This window comes from Delphinapterus leucas, chromosome 14 (genome assembly GCF_059928025.1).
Source record: "Delphinapterus leucas isolate spDelLeu-1000000601 "Yukka" chromosome 14, BTC_Dleu_Yukka2, whole genome shotgun sequence".
In the NCBI taxonomy this organism is placed as follows: domain Eukaryota; kingdom Metazoa; phylum Chordata; class Mammalia; order Artiodactyla; family Monodontidae; genus Delphinapterus; species Delphinapterus leucas.
In genome coordinates, this window is record NC_143142.1 from 89360967 (window position 1) to 89383769 (window position 22803).

General features: G+C 45.5%; 2 protein-coding genes across 6 annotated transcripts in view; one reads left to right on the forward strand and one right to left on the reverse strand.

Annotated features, from left to right (window-relative positions):
• Positions 1–18697, forward strand: part of ADNP2 (ADNP homeobox 2) — a 54045-nt gene extending 35348 nt beyond the window's left edge. For all 5 annotated transcript variants that reach the window (XR_016387675.1, XR_016387677.1, XR_016387678.1 and 2 more), the window contains 2 exons: positions 591–849; positions 939–18697. The gene's annotated coding sequence lies outside the window, so the exon portion shown is untranslated. The remainder of the gene's footprint in view (positions 1–590; positions 850–938) is intronic.
• PARD6G (par-6 family cell polarity regulator gamma) overlaps positions 18259–22803 on the reverse strand; it is a 107700-nt gene continuing 103155 nt past the window's right edge. Inside the window, exon 3 of the mRNA XM_022560033.2 lies at positions 18259–20941. Within this exon, the coding sequence (XP_022415741.1) occupies positions 20121–20941 (821 nt within the window). The 3' untranslated portion in view covers positions 18259–20120. The remainder of the gene's footprint in view (positions 20942–22803) is intronic.

The window sequence follows — 22803 nt, forward strand, 5'->3', positions numbered from 1 at the left end:
GATGGTAAATGAGGCTTGCTTTAAAGGCAAGTTTTGAGAGTTCCAATAAGAAATAGGTGTGATTTTTTTTTTGATGTTTCAGTAGAAAATGTTTCTGAGAGTATGTATTTTGCATTTGCTTAGTACCTGCAGTTTGCTCACCTGAGTCTGACAATCCTGTGGAAGAGATAAGTTAGGCTTTGCTTCTTGCCGATGAGCAAACCGGTCCAGAGAGGTAAATGACTTTTCTTAGGCCATATGATAACAGTGGTTGGCAGAGCCAGGTCTAAATTGGAGTTACTGACTTATTTCTAGCATACACTACCTCTCCATGAAGATAAGTTTTTAAAAAATAATGTTTCAACGTGGGATAACAGATGACCTCAGTGAGAGAGAAATGGGGAAGCTGCTCAATCAACCCAAGTGCAGCCGAGGTTGCTCACTGGTGGAGGGGAGGGAGAAGAGGCCGGCAACACCTGGAAGCACTTGAAGCAGCACCTGAAAGTGGGGTCCTTGTAACAGGAGTCCCACAGGCCTGCTGCTTTAAACTGATGTGATTCCCACAAATCGAAGGAAGCGGCAAACTGACGCAACTTGTATTTGACTTTCAGATTCTCCAGCAGTGTTTTTCAACCTGGGAAGGGCCGAACACCCTACAGAGATTAAAGAGCGTGAGAAAGAAACACTTTCAAAGCTGGACAGCCCTAAAGCCCAAGCGAATCGCAAGCTGCTAACAGCAGTGCACGTGACGGCGGGATCTCCACCCCCGACCCTGACGTCAGCAGACCTTCCCGTGGGCTTCAGCAAGGACGGATTCTGCTCTGGACAGCCCAGAACTTACTTGAAGAAAGCGTTCTGCTGTTTGAAGAGGTCAGGATAAGTGTTGTCTGAGAGGACGTGAGTGATTCCGTGGCCCTGGAGCCTGCCTGCTCTGACACCTCGGCCTTACCTCATTTCAGGTTCAGAGAAAATTAAAGTCTCCGGCTCCACCAAAACCCTAGGACGCTAGCTCCACCCCTTCAGCAGAGGCACAGCCCAGGGGCGAGGACGAACACCTCCAGGGCGGCTGGAGCACCTTCTTCTGACACTGGCTGCCCTTCCAAGGTGGGTGATGGTATCTCACTCATCGCTGTGCCAGCTGGGCTTGTGCAAGGACAGTGTAAAAGGCTTTGTTCTTTAAAACCTGTAGAGTCTGAGTGGCACATGAGTCCTGTCTTTGCTGCAAGGGTCTGGGGTTCATTCCGTGCTTTTTCTTTGGGTACTGAATTCTGCATTCAGTTAGGAAGCATCACATTCAAGTTATTCCTTGTCCCCAGACCTCACTGCCCTCACCTTTCTGCCTGGAACGCTCCAAACCACGCTTAAAGCAGCTACTCCTTTTGTTCCTCAAACTAAGACCAGCGTGATCCTTAGATTCATTGTCGAGAAATTAATGTAATCTGGGAACGTGTCATGTGACCTTTAAGGCCCATTCATACACGGACCCCAAAATGGTTCATTGCTCCACATATTCTTGGTTATCAGACCACAGGTCAACAGGGCAGTGTGTGTGTGCAAAAGGATGTTTGTACACAGGCACCTGAAGAGAGAGGGAAGGAGCCTGGGTGAACAAATCAGCTAAGAATCCAAAGCGTTATTTCTAGACTGCTTAATGACCAGAAATTTGTACTCGTTTCCTTTTTTCCCCCCAATTTAAAAAATTGTTAGAATACACGTAATATAAAATTTACCATCTTAACCATTCTTAAGTGTACAGTTTGGTGGCATTTAAATACATTCACATTGTTGTGGAACCGTCACCACCATCCATCCAGGGAACATTTTTATCTTCCCAAATTGAAACGCTGTCTCTATTCAACACTAACTCCCATATTTCCCCTCCTCCAGCCCCTGGAACCCAGCATTCTACTTTCTGTCTCTATGTATGATTTTGCCAACTCTAGTGATCTCCTTTAAATGGAATCATTCAGGATTTGTCCTTTTGTGACTGGCTCATTTCACTCAGCATAACTCCTCCAGTTTCATCCATGTTGTAGTGTGTGTCAGAGTGTCCTTCCTCTTAAAGGCTGAATAATACTTGGTCATATGTATTTCCATTTTTTGTTTATCTGTTCATCCTTTGATGGACACTGGGGTTACTGCCACGGTTTACCTACTGTGAACAAAGCTGCTGTGAACATGGGTGCCAAGATGCCATGCTCACTTGCTTTCAGTTAACGCTCAGCATGTCTGGGCTCCCGTGAGGCTCAGCTGTGACCTCTACGTGTCCAGGGAGATGGGCTGCGAAGCCCTTGCTGCACCTGGTGCGAGACGAGATGTGACTCCCTTCTTTGTGTTTTTCTGTATTTTACAAGTTTTCTAAAATTAAAGTGTGTTTATTTAGTTCTTTAAAAATACAAGGAGTGTATCATCTAACAGTGCTACCAGTTGGGAAAGGTGATTAAATCCAATCGACCCACACATAAGTGAGATCACTGTATTTGTCTTTCTCTGACTTCCTTCACTTAGCGCGATGCCTTCAAGGTCCATCCATGTTGTCGCAAATGGCAAGAGTTTATTCTTTTTTATGGCTGAGTAGTATTCCATTTATGTATTTATGTAAATATATATTAATGAAAATTATATGTATATAATTACACTAGGCCTGTCAATATTTTCTTTATATACTTAGGAGCTCCTATGTTGGCTGCATAAATATTTACAAATGTTATATCCTCTTGTGGATTGAGCCCTTTATCACTATGTAATGCCCTTTTTGTCTCTTATTACAGACTTTGTTTTAAAGTCTCTTTTGTCCGATATAAGTATAGCAGCCACAGCTTTCTTTTGGTTTCCATTTGCATGGAACATCTTTTTCCATCCCTTCACTTTCAGTCTGTGTGTAATGGAGACAGCATATAGATGGGTCTGTTTTTTTAATCCATCAGCCACTCTGTCTTTTGGTTGGAAAATTTAATCCATTTAAATTTAAAGTTATTATTGGTAGGTATGTACTCATTCCCATTTTGTTAACTGGTTTCTGGCTGTTCTGTAGTTCCTCTGTTTCTTCTTCTCTTGCTCTCTCCCTTGTGGTTTGATTACTTTCTTTAGTGCTGTTCTTAGAGTCCTTTCTCATTATCTTTTGTGTGTCTGCTATAGGTTTTTGTTTTGTGGTCACCCTGAGGCTCACATCTAACAATCTGTATTTGTGACAGTCTACTTTAAGTTGATAACAACCTAACTTTGAACACATTCTAAAGCTCTACATTTTAATTGCCCCCCAACATTTTATGTTGTTGGGGTCACATTTTACATCTTTCATCTTGTATATCCCTTAATATTATTGTAGTTATCGTTACTTTTACTGCTTTTGCCTTTTAACATTCATATTAGCTTTGTAAGTGATAAATGCAATACCTTTACCCTTATCAGTGAGAATTACACTTTCATAGGTTTTCTTCTTAATAATTAGAGCTTAAAGTCATCCTTTTAACATTTCTTGTAAGGCTGGTTTAGTGCTGATGAACTGCATTAGCTTTTGCTTGTCTGGAAAACACTTTATCTCTCTTTCAATTCTGATTGATAACTTTGCCAGGTAGAGTATCCTTGGTTAGAAATGTTTTTCTTTCAGCACTTTGAGTACATTGTGCTACTCCTTACTGGCCTGCAAAGTTTCTGCTGAAAATACTGCTGATAGTGTTATGGGGGGGTCTCTTGTATGTAATAAGTTGTTTTTCTCTTGCTGCTTTTTTTGGAAGTGTAGTAGAGTTACAATATTACATTAGTTTCAGGTGTACAGCATAGTAAATACGTATTTTTATAGATTATACTCCATTAAAAATTATTACAAAATCATGATTATAATTCCCTGTACAATATATCCTTGTTGCTTATCTATTTTACACATAGTATTCAATAGTTTCTATAACTTAATCCCATCCCCCTAACATGCTCCTCCCCACTTCCCTCTCCCCAGTGGTAACCACTAGTTTGTTTTCTATATCTGTGAACCTGTTTCTGTTTTGATATATACATTCATTAGTTTTATTGTTTAGATTCCACAAATAAATGACATCATACAGTATTTGTCTTTCTCCGTCTGATTTATTTCACTAAACATAATATTCTCTAGGTCCATTCACATTGCTGCAAACGGCAGTGTTTCATTTTTTGCTTATGGCTGAGTAATATTCCGTGTGTGTATCGTTTATCCATTTGTCTCTTGACGGACACTTAGGTTGCTCCCATATCTCGGCAATTGTAAATAATGCTGCTCTGAATGTTGGGGTGCATGTATCTTTTCAAATTAGTGCTTTGATTTTTTTCTGGATAATACCCAGGAGTGGAATTGCCAGGTCATATGATAGTTCTATTTTTAGGTGTTTGAGGAAGCTCTGTACTATTTTCCACAGTGGCTGCACCAATTTAAATTCTCACCAGTACGAGTTCCCCTTTCTCCACATCCTTGCCAACATTGGTTATTTGTAGGCTTTTTGATGATAGCCATTCTGACAGGTGGTATCTGAGGTGATATCTCACCTGTTGTTGTTTTGGTTTGCATTTCTCTAATAATTAGTAATAGCATTTTTTCATGTGCCTGTTAACCATCTGTATGTCTTCTTTGGAAAAATACCTATTCAGGTCTTCTGCCCATTTTTTGATTGAGATGTTTGTTTTTATTGATATTGAGGTGTATGATGTGTTTATATATTTTGGATACTAACCTCTTGTCAGTCATATCATTTACAAATATTTTCTCCCATTCATTAGGTTGTCTTTTTGTTTTGTCAGTGGTTTCATTTGCTGTGCAAAAGCTTTTTAGGAGCTTCTTAAAAGCTTCTTAAAAGAAAGCAAAAGCTTTCTTTTGCCTTAGGAGACAGGTCCAAAAAATACTGTTATGATTTATGTCAAAGGATGTTCTGCATATATTCTCTTCTAGGAGTTGTATGGTTTCAGGTCTTATATTTAGGTCTTTAATTCATGTGAGTTTATTTTTGTATATGATATGAGGAAATATTCTAATCTCATTCTTTTACATGTAGCTGTCCAATTTTCCCAGCACCACTTATTGAAGAGACTGTCTTTTTTCCATTGTATATTATTGCCTCCTTTGTCATAGATTAATTGACCATAGTAAGTGGTTTTATTTCTGGGCTCTCTATTCTGTTCTATTGATCAATGTGTCTGTTTTTGTGCCAGTACCATACTATTTTTTTTTTTTTTTTTTTGCGGTATGCGGGACTCTCAGTGTTGTGGCCTCTCCCCTCTCCCGTTGCGGAGCACAGGCTCCGGATGCACAGGCTCAGCGGTCATGGCTCACGGGCCCAGCCGCTCCGCAGCATGTGGGATCTTCCCGGACCAGGGCACGAACCTGTGTCCCCTGCATCGGCAGGCGGACTCTCAACCACTGTGCCACCAGGGAAGCCCTATCATTCTATTTTGATTACTGTAGCTTTGTAGTATAGTCTGAAGCCAGGGAGCATGATACCGCCAGCTCTGTTCTTCTTTCTCAAGATTTTTTTGTTATTTGGGGTCTTTTGTGTTTCTGTGTAAATTTTAGGATTATTTGTTGTAGTTATGTGAAAAATGTCATGGGTATTTTGATAGGGATTGCATTAAATCTGTAGATTGCTTTGGGTAGTATGGCCATTTATTTATTTTTATAGCTGTTTCAGCTCTTTTTAAAAAATTTTTTAAAATTTATTTTATTTATTTTTGGCTGTGTTGTGTCTTAGTCGCAGCATGCAGGATCTTCGTTGAGGCATGTGAGATCTTTTGTTGCAGCACGTGAGCTCTTCATTGCGGTGGGCGGGCTTCTCTCTAATTGTGGCGTGTGGGTTTTCTCTTCTCTAGTTGTGGCGCGCAGGCTCCAGAGCGTGTGGGCTCTGTAGTTTGCAGCACACAGGCTTTCTAGTAGAGGCGCACGAGCTCAGTAGTTGTGGTGCGCGGGCTTAGTTGCCCTGCAGCATGTGGCATCGTAGTTTCCTGACCAGGGATCGAACCCGTGTCCCCTGCATTGTAAGGCGGATTCTTTACCACTGGACCACCAGGGAAGTCCCAGTAGGATGGCCATTTTAACAATATTAATTGTTCCAATCCAAGAGCACAGGGTATCTTTCCATTTCTTTGTATCATTGTATCATCTTCAGTTTTCTTCATCAGTGTTTTATAGTTTTCAGAGTATAGGTCTTTCACCTCCTTGGTTAAGTTTATTCCTAGGTATTTTATTCTTTTTGATGCAATTTTAAATGGGATTTTTCTTTTTCTTTTTCATCATTAATGTATAGAAAAGCAACAGACTTCTGTATATTAATCTTGTAACCTGTAACTTCACTGAAATCATTTAGTGGTGGAGACTTTAGGGTTTCCTATGAATAGTATCATATCTTCTGAAAATACTGACAGTTTTACTTCTTCCCTTCCAATTTGGTTACCTTTTATTTCTTTTTTTTGGTCAGATTGCTGTGGCTAGGGCTTCCAGTACTATGTTAAATATCAGGGGTGAGAGTGGGCATCCTTGTCTTCTTCCTGATTTTAGAGGAAAAGCTCTTAGCTTTTCACCATTGAGTGTGATGTTAGCTGTGGGTTTGTCGTAATGGCCTTTATTATGTTGAGATATATTCTGTCTGCAGCTTTGATGAGAGATCATGAATGCATGTTGCACTTTGTCAGATGCTTTTTCTGTGTTTATTGAGATGATCATGGGATTTTGATCCTTCCTTTTGTTAATGTGGTACATCTCATTGATTGGTTTGTGGATGTTGAACCATTCTTATGTCCCTGGAATAAATCCCACTTAATCATGGTATATGATCCTTTTATATATTGTTGTATTCAGTTTGCTAATACTTTGTTGGGAATTTTTGCATCTATATTCATCAAAGATATTGGCCTGTAATTTTCTTTTTTTGTATTGTCTTTTTCTGGTTCTAGTGTCAGGGTGATGGTGGCCTCGCAGAATGAATTTGGGAGTGTTCTGTCTTCAGTTTTTTGGAATAGTTTGAGAAGGATATGTATTAGCTCTTGTTTATATGTTTGGTAGAATTCCTCTGTGCCACTGTCTGGTCCTGACTTTTGTTTGTTGGCAGTTTTTTTTGTTTTGTTTTTTTTTTTACTACAAACTCAGTTTCACTATTAGTGTTTCACAGATTGTCTGTTTCTTCCCGATTCAGTCTTGGAAGATTGTATATTTCTAGAAAAGTATCCATTTCTTCTAGGTTGTCTTATTTGTTGGCATGTAAGTATTCTTAGTGTTCTCTTATGAAATTTTGTATCTCTGTGTTATTGGTTGTTATTTCTCTTCTTTTGTTTCTTTTTTTTTTGCCTCTATTTTTATTTGTTTCCTCTCTGATCTTTATTATTTCCTTCCTTCTGCTGACTTTGGTCTTTGTTTGTTCTTCTTTTTCTAATTCCTTTCACTGGTAGGTTAGGTTGTTTATTTGAGATTTTTGTTTGTTTGTTTCTGTATCACTTTAAACTTCCCTTTTAGAACTGCCCTTTTGCTGCGTCCCATAGATTTTGGAAAGTTGTGTTTTTATTTCCATTTGTCTTGAGGTATTTTCTGAATTCCTCTTTGATTTCTTCATTGCCCCAATGTTTTTTTAGTAGCATGTTGTTTAATCTCCACATGTTTGTGCTTTTCCTATTTTTTGTCCTGTGATTGATTTCTAGTTTTATACTGTTGTGGTCCAAAAAAAAAATGTTGATATAATTTCTATCCTTTTAAATTTGTGAGGCTTTTTTGTGGCCTAGCATGTGATCTGTCCTCAAAAACGTTCCATATGCACTTGAAAAGAATGTGTATTTTTCTGTTTTTGGATGGAATATCCTGTAGATATCTATTAAGTTCAACTGGCCTATTGTATCATTTATAACCACTGTTTCCTTATTGATTTTCTGTTTGGATGAAATATTCATTGATGTAAGTGGGGTGTTAAAGTACACTATTATTACTTTATTATTGTCAGTTTCTCCTTTTATGTATTTCAGTATTTGCTTTATATATCTAGAAGCTCCTATATTAGGTGCATTTATGTTAACAAATGTTATATCCTCTTCTTTTTTAATAAATTTATTTATTTTATTTTTGGCTGCGTTGGGTCTTTGTTGCTGCGCACAGGCTTTCTCTAGTTGCGGCGAGCGTGGGCTACTCTTCGTTGTGATGCGCGGGCTTCTCATTGCAGTGGTTTCTCTTGTTGTGGAGCACAGGCTCTAGGCGCGCGGGCTTCAGTAGTTGTGGCAGTCGGGCTCAGTAGTTGTGGCTCGCAGGCTCTAGAGCGCAGGCTCAGTAGTTGTGGTGCACAGGCTTAGTTGCTCCGTGGCATGTGGGATCTTCCTGGACCAGGGCTCGAACCCATGTCCCCTGCATTGGCAGGCGGATTCTTAACCACTGTGCCACCAGGGAAGTCCCTGTTTCCTCTTCTTGTGTTGATTCCTTTATCATTATAAAATGCCCTTCTTTGTCTTTTGTATAGACATTGCTTTAAAGTCTGTTTTGCCTGATATGAGTATTGTTACCCCAGCTTTCTTGACATTTCCATTTGCATTCAGTATCTTTTTCTATCCCTTACTTTCAGTCTGTGTGTGTCTTTAGCTCTGAAATGAGTCTTTTGTAAGCAGCATACATATGGGTCTTTGTTTTTTTGGCTGTGCTGTGTGGCATGTGGTATCTTAGTTCCCAGACCAGGGATCAAACCTATGCACCCTGCAGTGGAAGCGTGGAGTCTTAACCACTGGACCGCCAGGAAGCCCCTAGCCAACCTATGACTTTTGATTGGTGCGTTTAGTCCATTGACATTTAAAGTGATTACTGATAGGAATGTACTTATTGCCGTTTTGTTACTTGTTTGCTGATTGTTTTTGTAGTTCTTCTCTGTCTTCCTTTAGTTTCTTCCCTTGTGGTTTGATGATTTGCTTTAGTGTTCCTTTCTCTCTAGTTTTTCTGTATCTATTGTAGGTTTTTGATTTGTGGTTACCATGGGGTTCATATATTTCGACCTATAACTGTATCTACCTGTTTTTTTTTTTAACCTGTTTTAAACTTGTAGTCATTTAAGTTCAAAAAGATCTAAAAGGTTCTTCTAAAAGAGCTACATTTTTTTTACTTTCACATGGTATGAGTTTTTGATGTCATGTTTTACATCTTCATGTTTATCCCTTAACTGTTTATTATAGTTCATTTTACAATTTTTTGCTTTTTAATTTTTGTACTAGCTTAGTGAAGTGGTCAATCCACAGCCTTTAATATACATTTGACTTTACTAGTGGGATTTTTCCTTTCCTATGGATTCTTTGATCTTGTAGCCTTTTGTTTTCCGCTTTAGCATTTCTTTTAGGGTTAGTTTAGTATTGATGAACTCTTTTTGTTTTTGCTTATCTGAGAAATTCTTGATCTCTCCCTCAATTCTGACTGGTTATTTTGCTGGGTAGAGTATCCTAGTTTGTAGATTTTTCCCTTTCAGCACTTTATATCATGCCCTTCCATTCTGGCCTGCAAAGTTTCTGCAGAAAAATCAGCTGCTAGCCTTTTGGGAGTCCCCTTGTGTGTGACTCTTGGTTTTTCTCTTGCTGCCATTAGAATTCTCTCTTTAACTTCTGCTGTTTTCATTATGACATGTCTTTGTGTGGGTGTCTTTGGGTTCATCTTGTTTGGGACTGTTCTTCCTGTACCTGAATATCTGTTTCCTTCTGCAGGTTTGGGAAGTTTTCAGCCATAATTTCATCAAATACATTTTGACTCCTTTTTCTCTCTCTTCTCCTTCTGGGACCCCTATAATTCAAATGTTGGTATGCTTGATTTTGTCCCAAAGGTTCCTTAAACTGTTTTCTTTTTTATGTTTCTCTTTTAGCTGTTCTGAATGAGTGATTTCCATTACTCTATCTTCCAGATCACTTAGTATTCTTCTGTATCACCTAGTCTGCTGTTAATTCCTCTTGTGTATTTTTCATTTCAGTTATTGTATTCTTCAGTTCTGAGGGGTTCTTTTAATATTTTCTAGTTCCTTGTTAAATTTGTCATGTGTTCATCTCTCTTTCTCAGTCAGTATTCTTATTCCCAATGCTGTGAACTCTTCATCTGGTAAATTGTTTATCTGTGTTACATTAGTTGTTCTCACAAGGGTTTTTGTGTTCTTTCATTTGAAACAAACTCCTGTCTTCTCACTTTGCTCATCTTTCTCTGTCTCTGTGAAACTAGATGAAGCAGTTACCGATCCCAGTCTTGGAGGGGTGGCCTTGTGTGGGGATGTCCCGACACAGTCTGCGTGTGCCAGCTGCTTTGCTGGGAGAGCTGGATCTGACATGAGCATGAGCCACATCTTCCCCCAGGGTGTGCTGGCACCTACCACCTTGGTAGGAGGTGGGGCTGGGAGTGGAGGTGGCAGAGTCAGGTGTGAGCTGGGTTCTCAGACCCTGAGGGTCAGTCTGAGCTGGTTCGTTCCCTGTAGGTGTGTGCCCTCCCCTCCGAGCGTCAGCACCTTTGCTCCAGAGGGGAGCGCACTGGAGCGGGTGCCCAGGGCTTGCTGTGGGGTGCCTGAGCAGCATGGGCACCAGTCACAGTTGCAGCCAATCCTGACCTGCTGTGAATGCCAGTAATAGCCATCCTCACCCTGCTCAGGTGCCGTGCTGGGTTGAGTCAGCTCTGGCTCCTCAACCAAGCACTCTGCTCAGCGGCAGCGGCCTCCACCCTCCTGAGGGGCTGCACCGCGGAGCGAGAGGGGCTGCAGGGGGTGCTCAGTGTGGGCCGCGCCGTGGCCCGGGTTGGTGTGGAAACTGACCAGAGCCCGGGCAGTTTCTGTCTCCACTTGGCCCGGGAGTGAGCAGGCATGTGCCCACTCTTCACGAGTAGAGTCTGGGTTTGTCACATCCCCACTGCTGGTTCTACTGGTTTTCAAACCAGCTAAGGGGACTTGGCCTCCTCGTGTTGGACCCCAGGGCTGGGGTACCCAGAGGTGGTTCCAACTGCTCACTCCCCAGGGAGGGTCTCCGAGTCAGTGTCATCCCCCTCCTCCTTTGTGTCCCCTCCCAGGGGCGCAGGTCCCAACCTGATCGCTTCTCCCCGCTTCCTACTCAGCCCTGTAGGGCTCTGTCTTACAGCCTTGGTTATAGAGGAATCCTTCTGCCAGTTTCCAGTGAGAATTGCTCCACATATAGATATAGTTTGACGTGTTTGTGGGGGTAGGTGAGCCCCGTGTCCTCTTCCTCTTCCATCTTGATGTCCTCTGGAAAAAGCTTTTTTAAAAAATTGTATTGAGGTATAGTTAATTTACAATGTTGTGTTTAATTTCTGCTGTACAGCAAAGTGACTCAGTTATACATATATATATTGTTTTTCAGTTCTTTTCCATTATGGTTTGACACGAGATTTTGAATATAGTTCCCTGTGCTCTACAGTAGGACCTTGTTGTGTATCTGTGGCAGTAGCTTTTACAGTATAGAAATATGTAGTCCTGTGGGACTGCTGTGGAGTCCTTGCTGGCCACCAGACGGGCGATCTGAGGTGTCCCCTGGGCAATAGTTGCAAAAACTGGGGCTCTAGACGAGTTTATAAGCTCCTTTCTGGAAGATACCGCTGAGCGGGAGTGAGGCAGAGGGGGCGCATAGGATGGTGTCCCAGCCCGCGTTCCCTGAGAGCACCTCTGTTCCAGGGCCTCGGGCTGAGCCACACCTGGAGCCTGACCCTCAGGCCGAAGCTCTGGGACAGGAAGTAGGCCTCTTTCACGGAGAGAGTCGGGGTGTGTTCCGGTGTGGTGTCTGTGCGGTGTCCTGGGGTGGGACCCTGCCAAGAGCTGTCTCTGACCGTCACAGTCCTGTGGGCCCAGGAGCACAAGCCCACTGGCCGCCAGAGCTGGGTGTTCACGGGCATCCCGGGGCAGCAACAGTGGGACACCAGCGGCGTGTAGGAGCTCCCCCCGAGCCGTGGGCTGTGGACGTGCTGGAGCGAGGATGCAAACACCCAGCTCTCGAGGTCTCTGGAAAGGTTTGCGCTCAGCCCTTAGATGTTGTGTGTCATTAGATGCCTGCTCCTCAGGCTTCTGCCTCGCTGGTGAGCCAGTAGGGCCTCTTTCACAGGAAGACTGAGCTCCTGGGCCTGCCGCCTCTTGTTGTGCCCTGAGGGTGGTAGCTGTCTGAGACTCCGCCTCCATTGGTTATGGTGCTGTGGGACCTGTCCGTGTAAGGCCCACTGGCAACTGGAGCTGGGTGATGTGGAGGTGTCGCCTGGCAGCAGCTGCAAAAATCAGGGCGCCAGAGGGTATAAACTCCTCTCTGGGAGATACCAGTGAGGTGCAGCAAGGCAGGGGGTGGGCAGGAAGATTGCATCCACCAGCCTCCATTCCCTGAGCACCTCTTGGACCCCTGCAAGCCTGCCATTTCAGAGGCCTGCCCCTCAGGCCAAAGCCCCTGGACAGCAAATAGGCCTCTATCTCACAAAGACGGGCGAATGTTTTGGTCTGTTATCTGTGCAGCGCCCTGGGTTGTAGCCTGCCAAGAACTCTCTCCAATGTTACAGTCCCAGGGGACCCAGAAACGCAAGCCCTCGGTGTTCAGAGCCAGGTGATCAAGGGGCATCCCCTGGGCTGAAGCCTCAAAAATCAGGCACCTGACATAAGAACCGGGGCACTGGCATGTGTAAGAGCTCCCCTCCCAGAGGTGTTGGTGCTGTGGGCGTGGCAGAGAGAGCGGTGAAGACATGCACCCTCCCAGGAAACAGGAAAAATGATGGAGCTTGCTGGCTCTCACGAGGCAGAGAGAGTGCCAAGATGGCTCCACAGAGAAAAAAAGGAAAAAGGTTTCAATTAACCAACAGGTCACCCCCAGCTTTAGCAAGAGGGAGCACAGCGGCAGCGCTAGCGCCCTGTCCCTGGAGAGTGTCCCACCAGGCCTGGCTCCTCGGGTCGAGGCTCTGAGATCAGCCAGTGAGCCTCTGCCGTCAAGTCTGGGCCCTGGGCTGAGTGAGCCTGCGTGTCAGGGCGCCTCTGGGCTTCCTGAAGCCCGCTGGGTCTCGCGGATGTGGGGCTGGGTGGGCTGCAAGCCAGATGTTTTGGGGGCTTGTCTCTTGCCGGGGCGCCCTTTGTGGGGCGCAACCTCTGGCTCCTCAGGGAGAAGCTCCAGGTTTGTGATTCCCTCCTTGTGGTGGGCAGCTGTGCCAGGGGTGGGTTTATGGGGAGACTGCGTCAGCCTCTCCCACCCGCTTCCACGTGGCTCTTGCAGTCTCGTTTTTCAACGTGAGGTAGCTGCTCGGCGAGTTGAAGGTCTTTTTCAGAGGAGATGGTCGCACCTGCAGCTGTAGACGCGTGTCTGGAGGAGGAGAGCTCAGGGTCTTCCTGAGTCACCCCACTCTGGGTCCCGATGGCTGCAGTTTGGGGCATCAGTTTGGCAGCATTTCAGCTTTTCTTTTTCCTGCTGTGCTTGCAACTTTTCCATGAGATTGTTTCCAAAGAGAACTTCAAAAATGTTCATACCCTTTGATTCAGTGATTTCATCTAGGAATCTATCCTAGAGAAATAATCAGAAATCTAAGCCACGATTGATGTATAAAGCTTCCACACTTTTTGTAATATAAACACTGTAAATAACCCAGTATCTCAGGGCCTTTGTGCTTTTCGTGTGTCTACACTTTGTTACTTCAGTGCTGAACTGTCTAGATGCCTACGGGGCCATCTTTCTTCAGGGGTTATATTTTTGAGAGTCACACTTTGTGAAGCACCTTGTGGATAGTTTGGGTTGGTACACTTGAAGACAAGGCGGAAGGAACTGGCTCTGTGGGTAGAAATCTAGGTTCAGTATTTGAAGGTGTCTGATGTGCACTTCTGAATGGGCTCAGATACTTGTGGCATTTCAGGGCTCCTGCCTGAACACCCAAAGAGCCCGAGTGGAAACGGGTGCAGCGGAGGCTGTGCAGGGGCAGGAATATGGACGTTGAGCCGGAAGCCTCGACTTAGTCTCGGTTGGCCTTGCACAGCCGGCGACTGGCCTCGCTCAGCCGGGCAGTGAGGGAGGCGTCGTGAGGGCCGCGAGGGGTGCCGCTGTCGGCTGTGAAGCTGCTAAGGGGAGTGGGGGTGAAGCGTCTGTACGGAGGGAGCAGCTGCAGTGGGCAGGCGGAGGCTCGTCCCGGGGTCAAAGTGTTTCTCAGTGGAGTGGCGCTGGCAGTGCAGTCCCAGCAGCACCATTTCCGCGCTCCCAGCACGGCGTCATCCACGGGGATCTAACTCGTTGCCAGCAGCCCCGGGAGGCACTGTTTCCGTCACCCCCATCCCACCGCCAGCCTGAGGGTCCACAGGGACCTCCAGGTTCCCTGCCAAAGTGTCTTCACTCTGCCAGGCATTTCAGACAGAGGAGATTTCACGTGGGGGCTGATTACAGCTGCCCCCAGCCCACCGCCAGCTGGAATAGAACGGGGGGGGGGGTGACCAGTCTGGCTGTAGAGGCAGGAAGCCAGGTGACGAGGACGGGAATGCCGGAGAGGCTGCTAGAGACCGCTTGGAGGCCGGTGTCTTGGGGTCCAGCGCTGTGGCTGGCACACTTCTCCCTCGGCACCACAGAGCATGGGAGGGCGGGCCTGCATCCGAAGAGCGGAAGGTGAGCCACTAGCAACTTAAGGTGTTGTCAACTCACCTCAGATTGTGGCACTGCTGCCAGGCAGCCGGTGTGATACGTCCCTCTTCGCTGCCAAAGCCCCAGTTTTGTCTGGGTGGCCATTCCTCCCATCGTGGTGAAGATGGGCTCCACATCCAGGGTCCACGCCCACTGCCCTGGCTAGTGCTGGATTTGGAGCGTCACGTGGCCTGGAGCTCCACCATCTACCCGTGTGGACAGAGCTGGCCTTTTCTCACGTCTAGTGAGGTGTCGCCAGTCCTGGCGGGTGAGTGTCCTAAGTTAGGAGCAGTAAGGTACTGCCGACCCCACATATGCGTTCTCATTTACTGTGTTTATTTAATGCATATGTGTTCTTTGATCTTAATTTGTACCTGAACCTGGATTTATAGTCGGAGAACTTTCACGTTGCACAAGTGCGGGGCTGGGAAAATCGGGCTCTGCGTGGTTCACCCGCAAGGTCAGACTGATCCCAGCCCCGAGCTGCGGCCGCAGTGGGATGATGTTTCGTCAGCACTAAACATCCTGATCACGAACGTAGCCTTTTCTGCGTTTTGAACCCGAGTTCAACCTGGGATAGTGACAAGGGGCCGGGATGGTAGGAGTGGAAACCATGCAGCCCCTGAGGGAGCAGGGAGAATATGAGCACACAAATTAGGAACAACGTACAGGAGTCCGGGGAGTGCACTTCGTTCCTGTCTAAGAAAGTTCTCACTAATAAACACACCTGTCCCATGCCGGGGAGCCTGACCCCTGACCCCTGACCCTGGGGCATGAGGAGGAGCCGGGGTGAGTGAGCCAGAGGAAAACGGGCTGTGGTTAGGGTAAGCTGGCTGCTGCTGAGCACGGCTGGGTCTCCCAAATAGGCTACCATTCTAGCAGCATTCAGTTCTCTAAGGTGCTTTTAAACACAGAAGTCATGATTCTGAAGAGGGGAAGAGAAAGGATGTTTAGGGTCAGTGGCCCAGGACAGGGAAGTTTCCCTTTGATATTTTCTACCTGAGTGATCCTGGTATGAGCAGCCCTTTAGTGTATATTCTTGATGTCACTTATGCTGGATGACAAATCCTGGAACTACTATTGTTAGATGGACTGGAGGTTTATGGCTCAGTCCAGAATAATTCAAGGAGGAGACTGGTGTTTTTCCTTAGTGGGAACTGTGTGGATGAATGTTGCATTTCTTTTTTTATAAATTTATTTATTTATTTTTTGGCTGCATTGGGTCATCGTTGCTGTGCTCGGGCTTTTTCTAGTTGCGTTGAGCGGGGGCGACTCTTGGTTGTGGTGCACGGGCTTCTCGCTGCGGTGGCTTCTCTTGTTGCGGAGCACGGGCTCTAGGCGCGTGGGCTTCAGTAGTTGTGGCTCACGGGCTCTAGAGCGCAGGCTCAGTAGTTGTGGTGCACGGGCTTAGCTGCTCTGCGGCATGTGGGATCTTCCCGGACCAGGGCTCGAACCCATGTCCCCTGAATTGGCAGGCGGATTCTCAACCACTGCATCACCAGGGAAGCCCCGAATGCTGCATTTCTGGAAGCAGATAGATGGGGCGGGAAAAGTACTGGACGTCAAAAAATATGGGTGTGAATTATGGCTCTGCAAATTACCATGTGATCCTGGAAATATCAGTCTACCTTTACTTCCTCGTTTTATAAAGTAATGGTAAAAATTTACAGTATCCTCCTTCTGGTTTTGTTTTTATTCATAGCAGTTACTGGCAAACAAAATATTACATCTTATACTCATTTGTTATTATCTGTTTCTAAAGTACAAGGTCCATGAAAACATTTGTATGCTCCCACTCACTAAATAAAAAAACTAAGAGAATATAAAAACCTCTGAACAAAGAGCTTATGCTGGTTTAGGAGACAAAACACATAAAACCAAAACAGCAACCTGAGGACATTAAGTAGGGTTTGCAGTGCTTCCCTGAGTCCCTGGAAGCTGGTCTGTGGAAGCTGCTTCTCACCTGTGCTCTGGGCTTTGGGTGGGGTTCATATGAAAAATGTAACTCGGGGGGCTTCCCTGGTGGTGCAGTGGTTGAGAGTCCACCTGCCGATGCAGGGGACGCGGGTTCGTGCCCCGGTCCGGGAGGATCCCACGCGCCGCGGAGCGTCTGGGCCCGTGAGCCATGGCCACTGAGCCTGTGCTCCGCAACGGGAGAAGCCACAGCAGTGAGAGGCCCGCGTACGGCAAAAAAAAAAAAAAAAAAAAGTAACTTGGTCCTGGAGCAATCAGGCAGACGACTCAGTTTGCCGTGAAACACCTGTAGTCTCGCTCAACAGATCACTGGGGTCCCTACTAGAATTAAAACTTGTGTGCAAAGAGCTCTTCCCCCGGCACATTAGCTTGGGGTCAAGAGGGTTCAGGTTAAGAAATGTGTTTCCTTTCAAAGCTCCCTGGGGAAGGGAACGTGGAAAGTGGCACTTGTTTCCTGGGCTGGGGACACCAATGGTGAATCATTCTGTTTGCTTTTTAGTAACATAGTAACAGTTTATGCCATTCCTTGGAAATGTTGTTCAGTAATGCAACGTTCTCAATCCCTGAAAGTTATCTTTTTGTGAAGATAAAGAAGAAAACAAAATAAGTGAGGAAACGTAAGAGGGTAAAAGAATTTGTATATTGACTTGGGATGTGTTTGGGATACGAAATGCTTAGCAGACTGATGTCAGAGGCAGGCAGGAGGAACAGGTGTAGCTGGAATAAAAAGTAAACCACAGAACAGTATTTCTGCCCATCAGGAAATACTTTTTGCAGGCTACCTGATATTAGGGTCTCAGTACCAGCATTATCCAGGTATCTTTGCGACTTGCAACAAGACCCCGCTCCCTGTCTCTGGCTACTTTGTGTAAAACTGTGAGATACTATATAACCTCACTGATTTGTGGACAGGGTCTCCCTATCAGCTGAAAGGTTGGCCCTCCTGAGATGTCACAGGCTCTGGGGCTGGCAACGTGCATTACTACGAGGTCAAGTGACCTGCGCTCCCTGGCTGGTTAGCCAGGTATCTGCCCCTGCATCTCCGACTCCATCACAGGGGCTAACTCAGAGCATGTATCCAGCTTCAGTACCTGCCTGCCTCAGCTCCACCTCACAGGCTGTGGGGGTGACTGTCCCAATGCTCGAGTCCCCCCAGCTCTAAATGGAAAAGGGCTGCCTGCAGCTCAGCATCAGTGAGGGGATTCAGCGAGGTGGTGCACACTGGTGAAGCTGAGATAGTTGCGCCTCTTTCTTCCAGGAGTTATTGGTGTTTGCTGCTGTCACCTTGACATTTGTAATTTACTGAATGAGATCTTGATGTATTATACATTTAGTAATGTCCATGATGATAAAGTGTTAATGGAGGTTTTGCAAACCAGGGTATATTTTGAAAAAGCTGTATAGTAAGTATTCAGAAAAGCTTTTTCAAAAGGACTTCAAAAGAAGGTTCTGGACCTACGACACATCTATCTCCTATCAAATACGAGTATAATTTGGTTACCTGAAATGCCTTACGACCTGCTTGAGTTTGAGCCCATTTTTCCCATCTGTAAAATGGGGCTGCTACTACTTGCCTGTGGAGGAAGTGTGAGGATTACGTGAAAAAAAAAAAAAAAAAATAAGGCACACAAGAGGCACTTGGTAAATATTAGGTATTTCATCCTGAGGCTGAGTTTCTCTCTGCTGACCGTTAACAGACATTCTCTCCAGTATTTATTTAGAACACAGCTGAAAGCAGCAAAGAAAAAGTTTTATTCTTTGATATAAAAGAAAACTTTAATGTGTATACAACATAGTTTTTTTTGTCCTTTTTTTTTAAAAAAAAAGAAAATTGCAGAAATATAGACCTGGGTAGAAAAATACACTCAAGCAGCTGCTCAAGACAATTCATAACTCCTAAAATAATGAACAACAGCACACAAATCTCAGCATAAGCCTTTTTGTCCTTTAAAAAAGTATTCACATTTACTTAAAAACACACCTAGTTATTTGACAAGATATTCAATAACCAGCAATAACTTAATAAAAGAACATTTCCTTTGTGATAGTAAGTTAGCATAAGAGTTTTGGTTCTACAATACTTGTCATAGTAAAAAAACAACACTTCTGACTCCTGGTGCCCAAAAATGCTCATACAGTTCATTGGAGCCCATAAATTTGGGGGTCCTAGACCTCAAAGGGGAGCATCTTTGGTCTTCCCTGTACTTAGGACCAAAACAGACAGTGATCCTGGCATACAAATAACAAAAACAAAGGTGCAGGAGACCACAACTACTCAATAAAAGCTATTTATGCCCAATAAATAGTTTCCGAAAGAAAAATAATTTGCTTTTCACTGAATGAATTCAGGAGAAATGAATTCAGGAGAAATGAACACACTGAGATACACTGTTTTCCACCTGTTATCAACCTGCCATCCATAAAGTCAGTTCTGCCACTACCAGCAGGGGGTGCCGGAGAAGCAGCCACATAGTTTCCCAAAAGGCAGCCTACAAAAATACACGTTTACCTGTATTTACATGAAAACTTCTTTGGGTGAAAGTTTTGTTTTCAAACTACAAGTGTAACATTTTCTCCTCGACACTGGATTCAAGTAGAAAATACAGGTCATATAAAGTTTGATTGGCTGAAACATGAATAAACCTTTAAAATTACTAAATATGTGAATATTGCTAGAATACCAAAGGAAGTGACAATGAATTTAATATGTTAGAAACCTTTACATTCCATGTGACTTGTTATTTAAAATCAAAGACAACAGAACCCATACATCCAAATGACTGACCTTTCAAAGGCCTGTGTGAAGTGTTGGAAACACTTCAGAAACTGCCCTCCGAGTCACAATCCATAGGAAAAGACTGGTTTTTACCTCAGAGTAAATGCTGGCTTTTGATCACAGATGGTACTGGTGAGCTGTGCCTTCCACTCTCTTCCCAAAATCGAATTCACCTCAAAGGCTAAACAGGCCGCCTGTGACGGCCTCAGAAAGCTGCCTGTTGGGGCGAGTCCACCGCTGCGGCCACCACGACCACTTCTCGCTATGTGAGACAGGACCGCAAACAGTGCAACGTTCTGAAATTCATCCTCTACCGCCATGCTTATTATTCCAGGTGTGGGTGCATTTGCTCTTGAAAACCAGCCTCTACCTTCCTGCCACGTCCCATCTTCATAGCCTCTGGCCCGTCAGCAGAATCAGTGCAAGTCGGCAGGAAGCACAGTGAAAACATGAATTCGACTATTTTAAAAAAGTAATTTTAAAGCTTCATTTTAAAAAGTATATTTTTAAAATTTAAAAACGAAGTATTTTCTGCACTTGGTCAGATCCTTTCTACCACTTGACAAAGGTGCTAGACCCTCACCCAGCCTCGTACAGACGGTGCATGTATTTTATGTTCTGTGGAGAAATTCTACAAAAATACAATATTCTTTTCTCTCCATAAGTTGGAATAAAGAGTAGGGTTGTGGGAGAAAAGGGAGGGATAAGTAAAAACAACAAAAAGGAGGCGTGCAGTATACAATTTTTTCTTATTTTAAGACTGGAATAAAACTTGAAGAAGTATTTCCCCTCGGGAAACTGACCTGTCTGACGCCTGGCCCTACAGGGTGACTGCTGGCCCGTGCTCTTCCACCCCTCCGGGGGGCAGGGCCAGGCTGTGGCGGGGGTCGGACCGGAGGGAGCTGAGCAGCCTCTGGACACTGCCCTCCCGCCCAGGGCTGTGCAGGCCGGGCGCCAGGCCAGCACCGTTGACCCGAGCGAGGCTGCCTGGTGGCAGCCTGGGTACCAGCCGGGGCTCCAGGACGCCCTCGAGGACCACGTCGGCCTCTTCGTCGCTCTCCATCTCGTCAGGGGGCAAGTTCTGCAGGACGTGGGCTGCAGGCAGGCTGTGGCGGCTGGCCGTGCTGTCCGAGGAGCGGCCGGAGCTGCCCAACGCACGGCTGCCACGCACCACGTTGTTCCTCTGGTTGGCCGGCTTGACCGTGACGATGAGGTTGTGGCTGTTGGCGATCATCATGTCCGTGACCTGGTCCAGTGTCTTCCCGGCCACCTCAATCCCGTTCACCTCCAAGACCTCATCGTCTACGGCCAGCAGCCCAGTGCTCTCGGCCAGGCCGCCAGGCACCATACGGGAGATGAAGATGCCGGGCACCTTCTCCAGCCCCTGCGGGGCCACGCGCACGCTCGTGCCGTCGCGGATATAGAAGCCCAGTGGCTTCTGGCAGCCGTGCCGGTACAGCCTCACACGGCGGTGTGTCTCGGGGAGGATGTCCACGTCGATGATGGAGGACACGGGGCGGAAGTCATGGGGCAGGCCAATGTGTAGGTGTGTGCGCCGGCGAGGGCCGTCCTCCCGCAGGGCCAGGGGGCGCCGCCGCCTGGACAGTGAACCCACCCCGAAGCTGCAGCGCTCGGCCTCTTCTGGAAGAGCACAGAGGAGTCAGTCAGAGGAGAGACCCGCGGGCAATGGGGAAGCACAAGTCGAACAGCATCGAACACCCAGAGCCTGAGGCTGGCTGTCCAGGTAAGGCCTGGCCTCCTGCAGCTCCTTTCCCGCCGCTTCTCTGACTTGTGGTGTGACCCCAGGGAAGTCTGAGGCAATGGGCAAATCAAACCGTATAGAGAACTGACTGAAACACAAGTCTCCCACACATGCCCAGGAGCTGAATGATCGATTCATTTTGTCACACTTCAGTTTTGGGGAAAGCCTCAACCTCCTGGATGATATGTAAACACAATGCAGTAACTTTATGGATTGTTTTGCTGAGCCCACAGCAATCCTGGCCTCAGGTGAGCTGGCCCAACAGTATTCACCAGGCAAACGTTTGACGCCGAGTTCAAGCACAATCACCTCCTTAACATTAGCTCTCCAGGCAACCAACAGCATGGTTGAAAGGTTAAGAGAATTAACAATAGATGAAAGGTTTAAAAGTGCCTGACTGGATTCTGCAATGACAGTGGAGTGGGAAGCACCAGGAACGTCTCCCAACCTGGACCACAACTGCAGGGGCAGAATCTGTCTGATGTAACTAATTTGGAACTTGAGAGTCTGTTGAAGGCTCAACTTCCAGGGGAAGAACTGGACGGTAATTGCAGTCAATTTCGCTCAGTTTCAACTCTTAGCACAGTAGCAGCTGCCTAGCCCACCCCCCAGCACCCTGGGAGGCAGCTGTGCACTGTTCCTGGAGAGTATGTGGGCCAGGGTGGGCAAAAAGGACCCTGCTCTCCAAACAGGCATCTGTGCTCTGATTAGGGACTGCTACTTCTGATCACAAAGGTGTAGACAGAGGTAGGTGGCTATTGTACCTCCCTGCATTGTTGCAGGCCCCTCCCCTTCTACCTGAAGGAACGTCCAGGAGAGTTAAAGGACTGGCACCCTTTCTCTCCCTTCATTTTTCACCTTTTTTCATTTTGGGAGCCAGACCTTAAAGTCCAGGACAGTAAAAACAACTGCATATATGGGGAAAGTTAGAAGTGACTGTGCATGCTCAAGGAAAGACTCAGAAAGGACCTTAGAAGACCTTAAGTTCACACCTTAATGTTGATACTCAGCAAAGAGCCTCCAACAATTAAAAAAAAAAAACACCCCAAAACAGTAACAAAACCCCAGCAAACCCTGGGGAAGGGGTAGAATCTGATTTCCAGAGCTACCATGTTATTAGTTTAATCTCCAGTGTTCAACAACAACAAAAAAAGTCACAAGACATACAAAGGAACGAGAGTGTGCCCCAAAGGAAAACAGTAATAGAAACTGTCCCTGAAACAACCTGATGGCAGATTTACTAGACAAAGACTTTAAAACAATGGCCTAAGACATGATCAAAAAACTAAAAAAAAAAAGAGATGTGGGTAAAGTCAAGAAAACAATGTATGAACAAAATGGAAACATCAACAGACAGAAAACCTAAAAGGAAACTAAATAGAAATTTTGGACATGAAAAGTACAATAATGGAAATTATTGAACAGGGGACTCAAAGGCAGATTTGAGCAGGCAGAAGAAGGAATCAGTGAACTTGAAGACAGGACAGTAGAAATGATCATATCTGAGGAACAACAAAAACAAAAGGTTAAAGAAAAGAGAACAGAGCGTAAACAATCACTGGGACACCGTTAAGCAAACTGATATATGCCTTGTGAGAGTCTGAAAAGGAGAAGAGAAAGGGGTGGAGGGAATATGGGAAGAAATAATGGCTGAAAACTCTCAGACTTGAGGAAGTGTGCAAATGCAAACATCCAAGCTCAACAATCTCTATGTAAGATGAAGTCAAAGAGACACAAGATT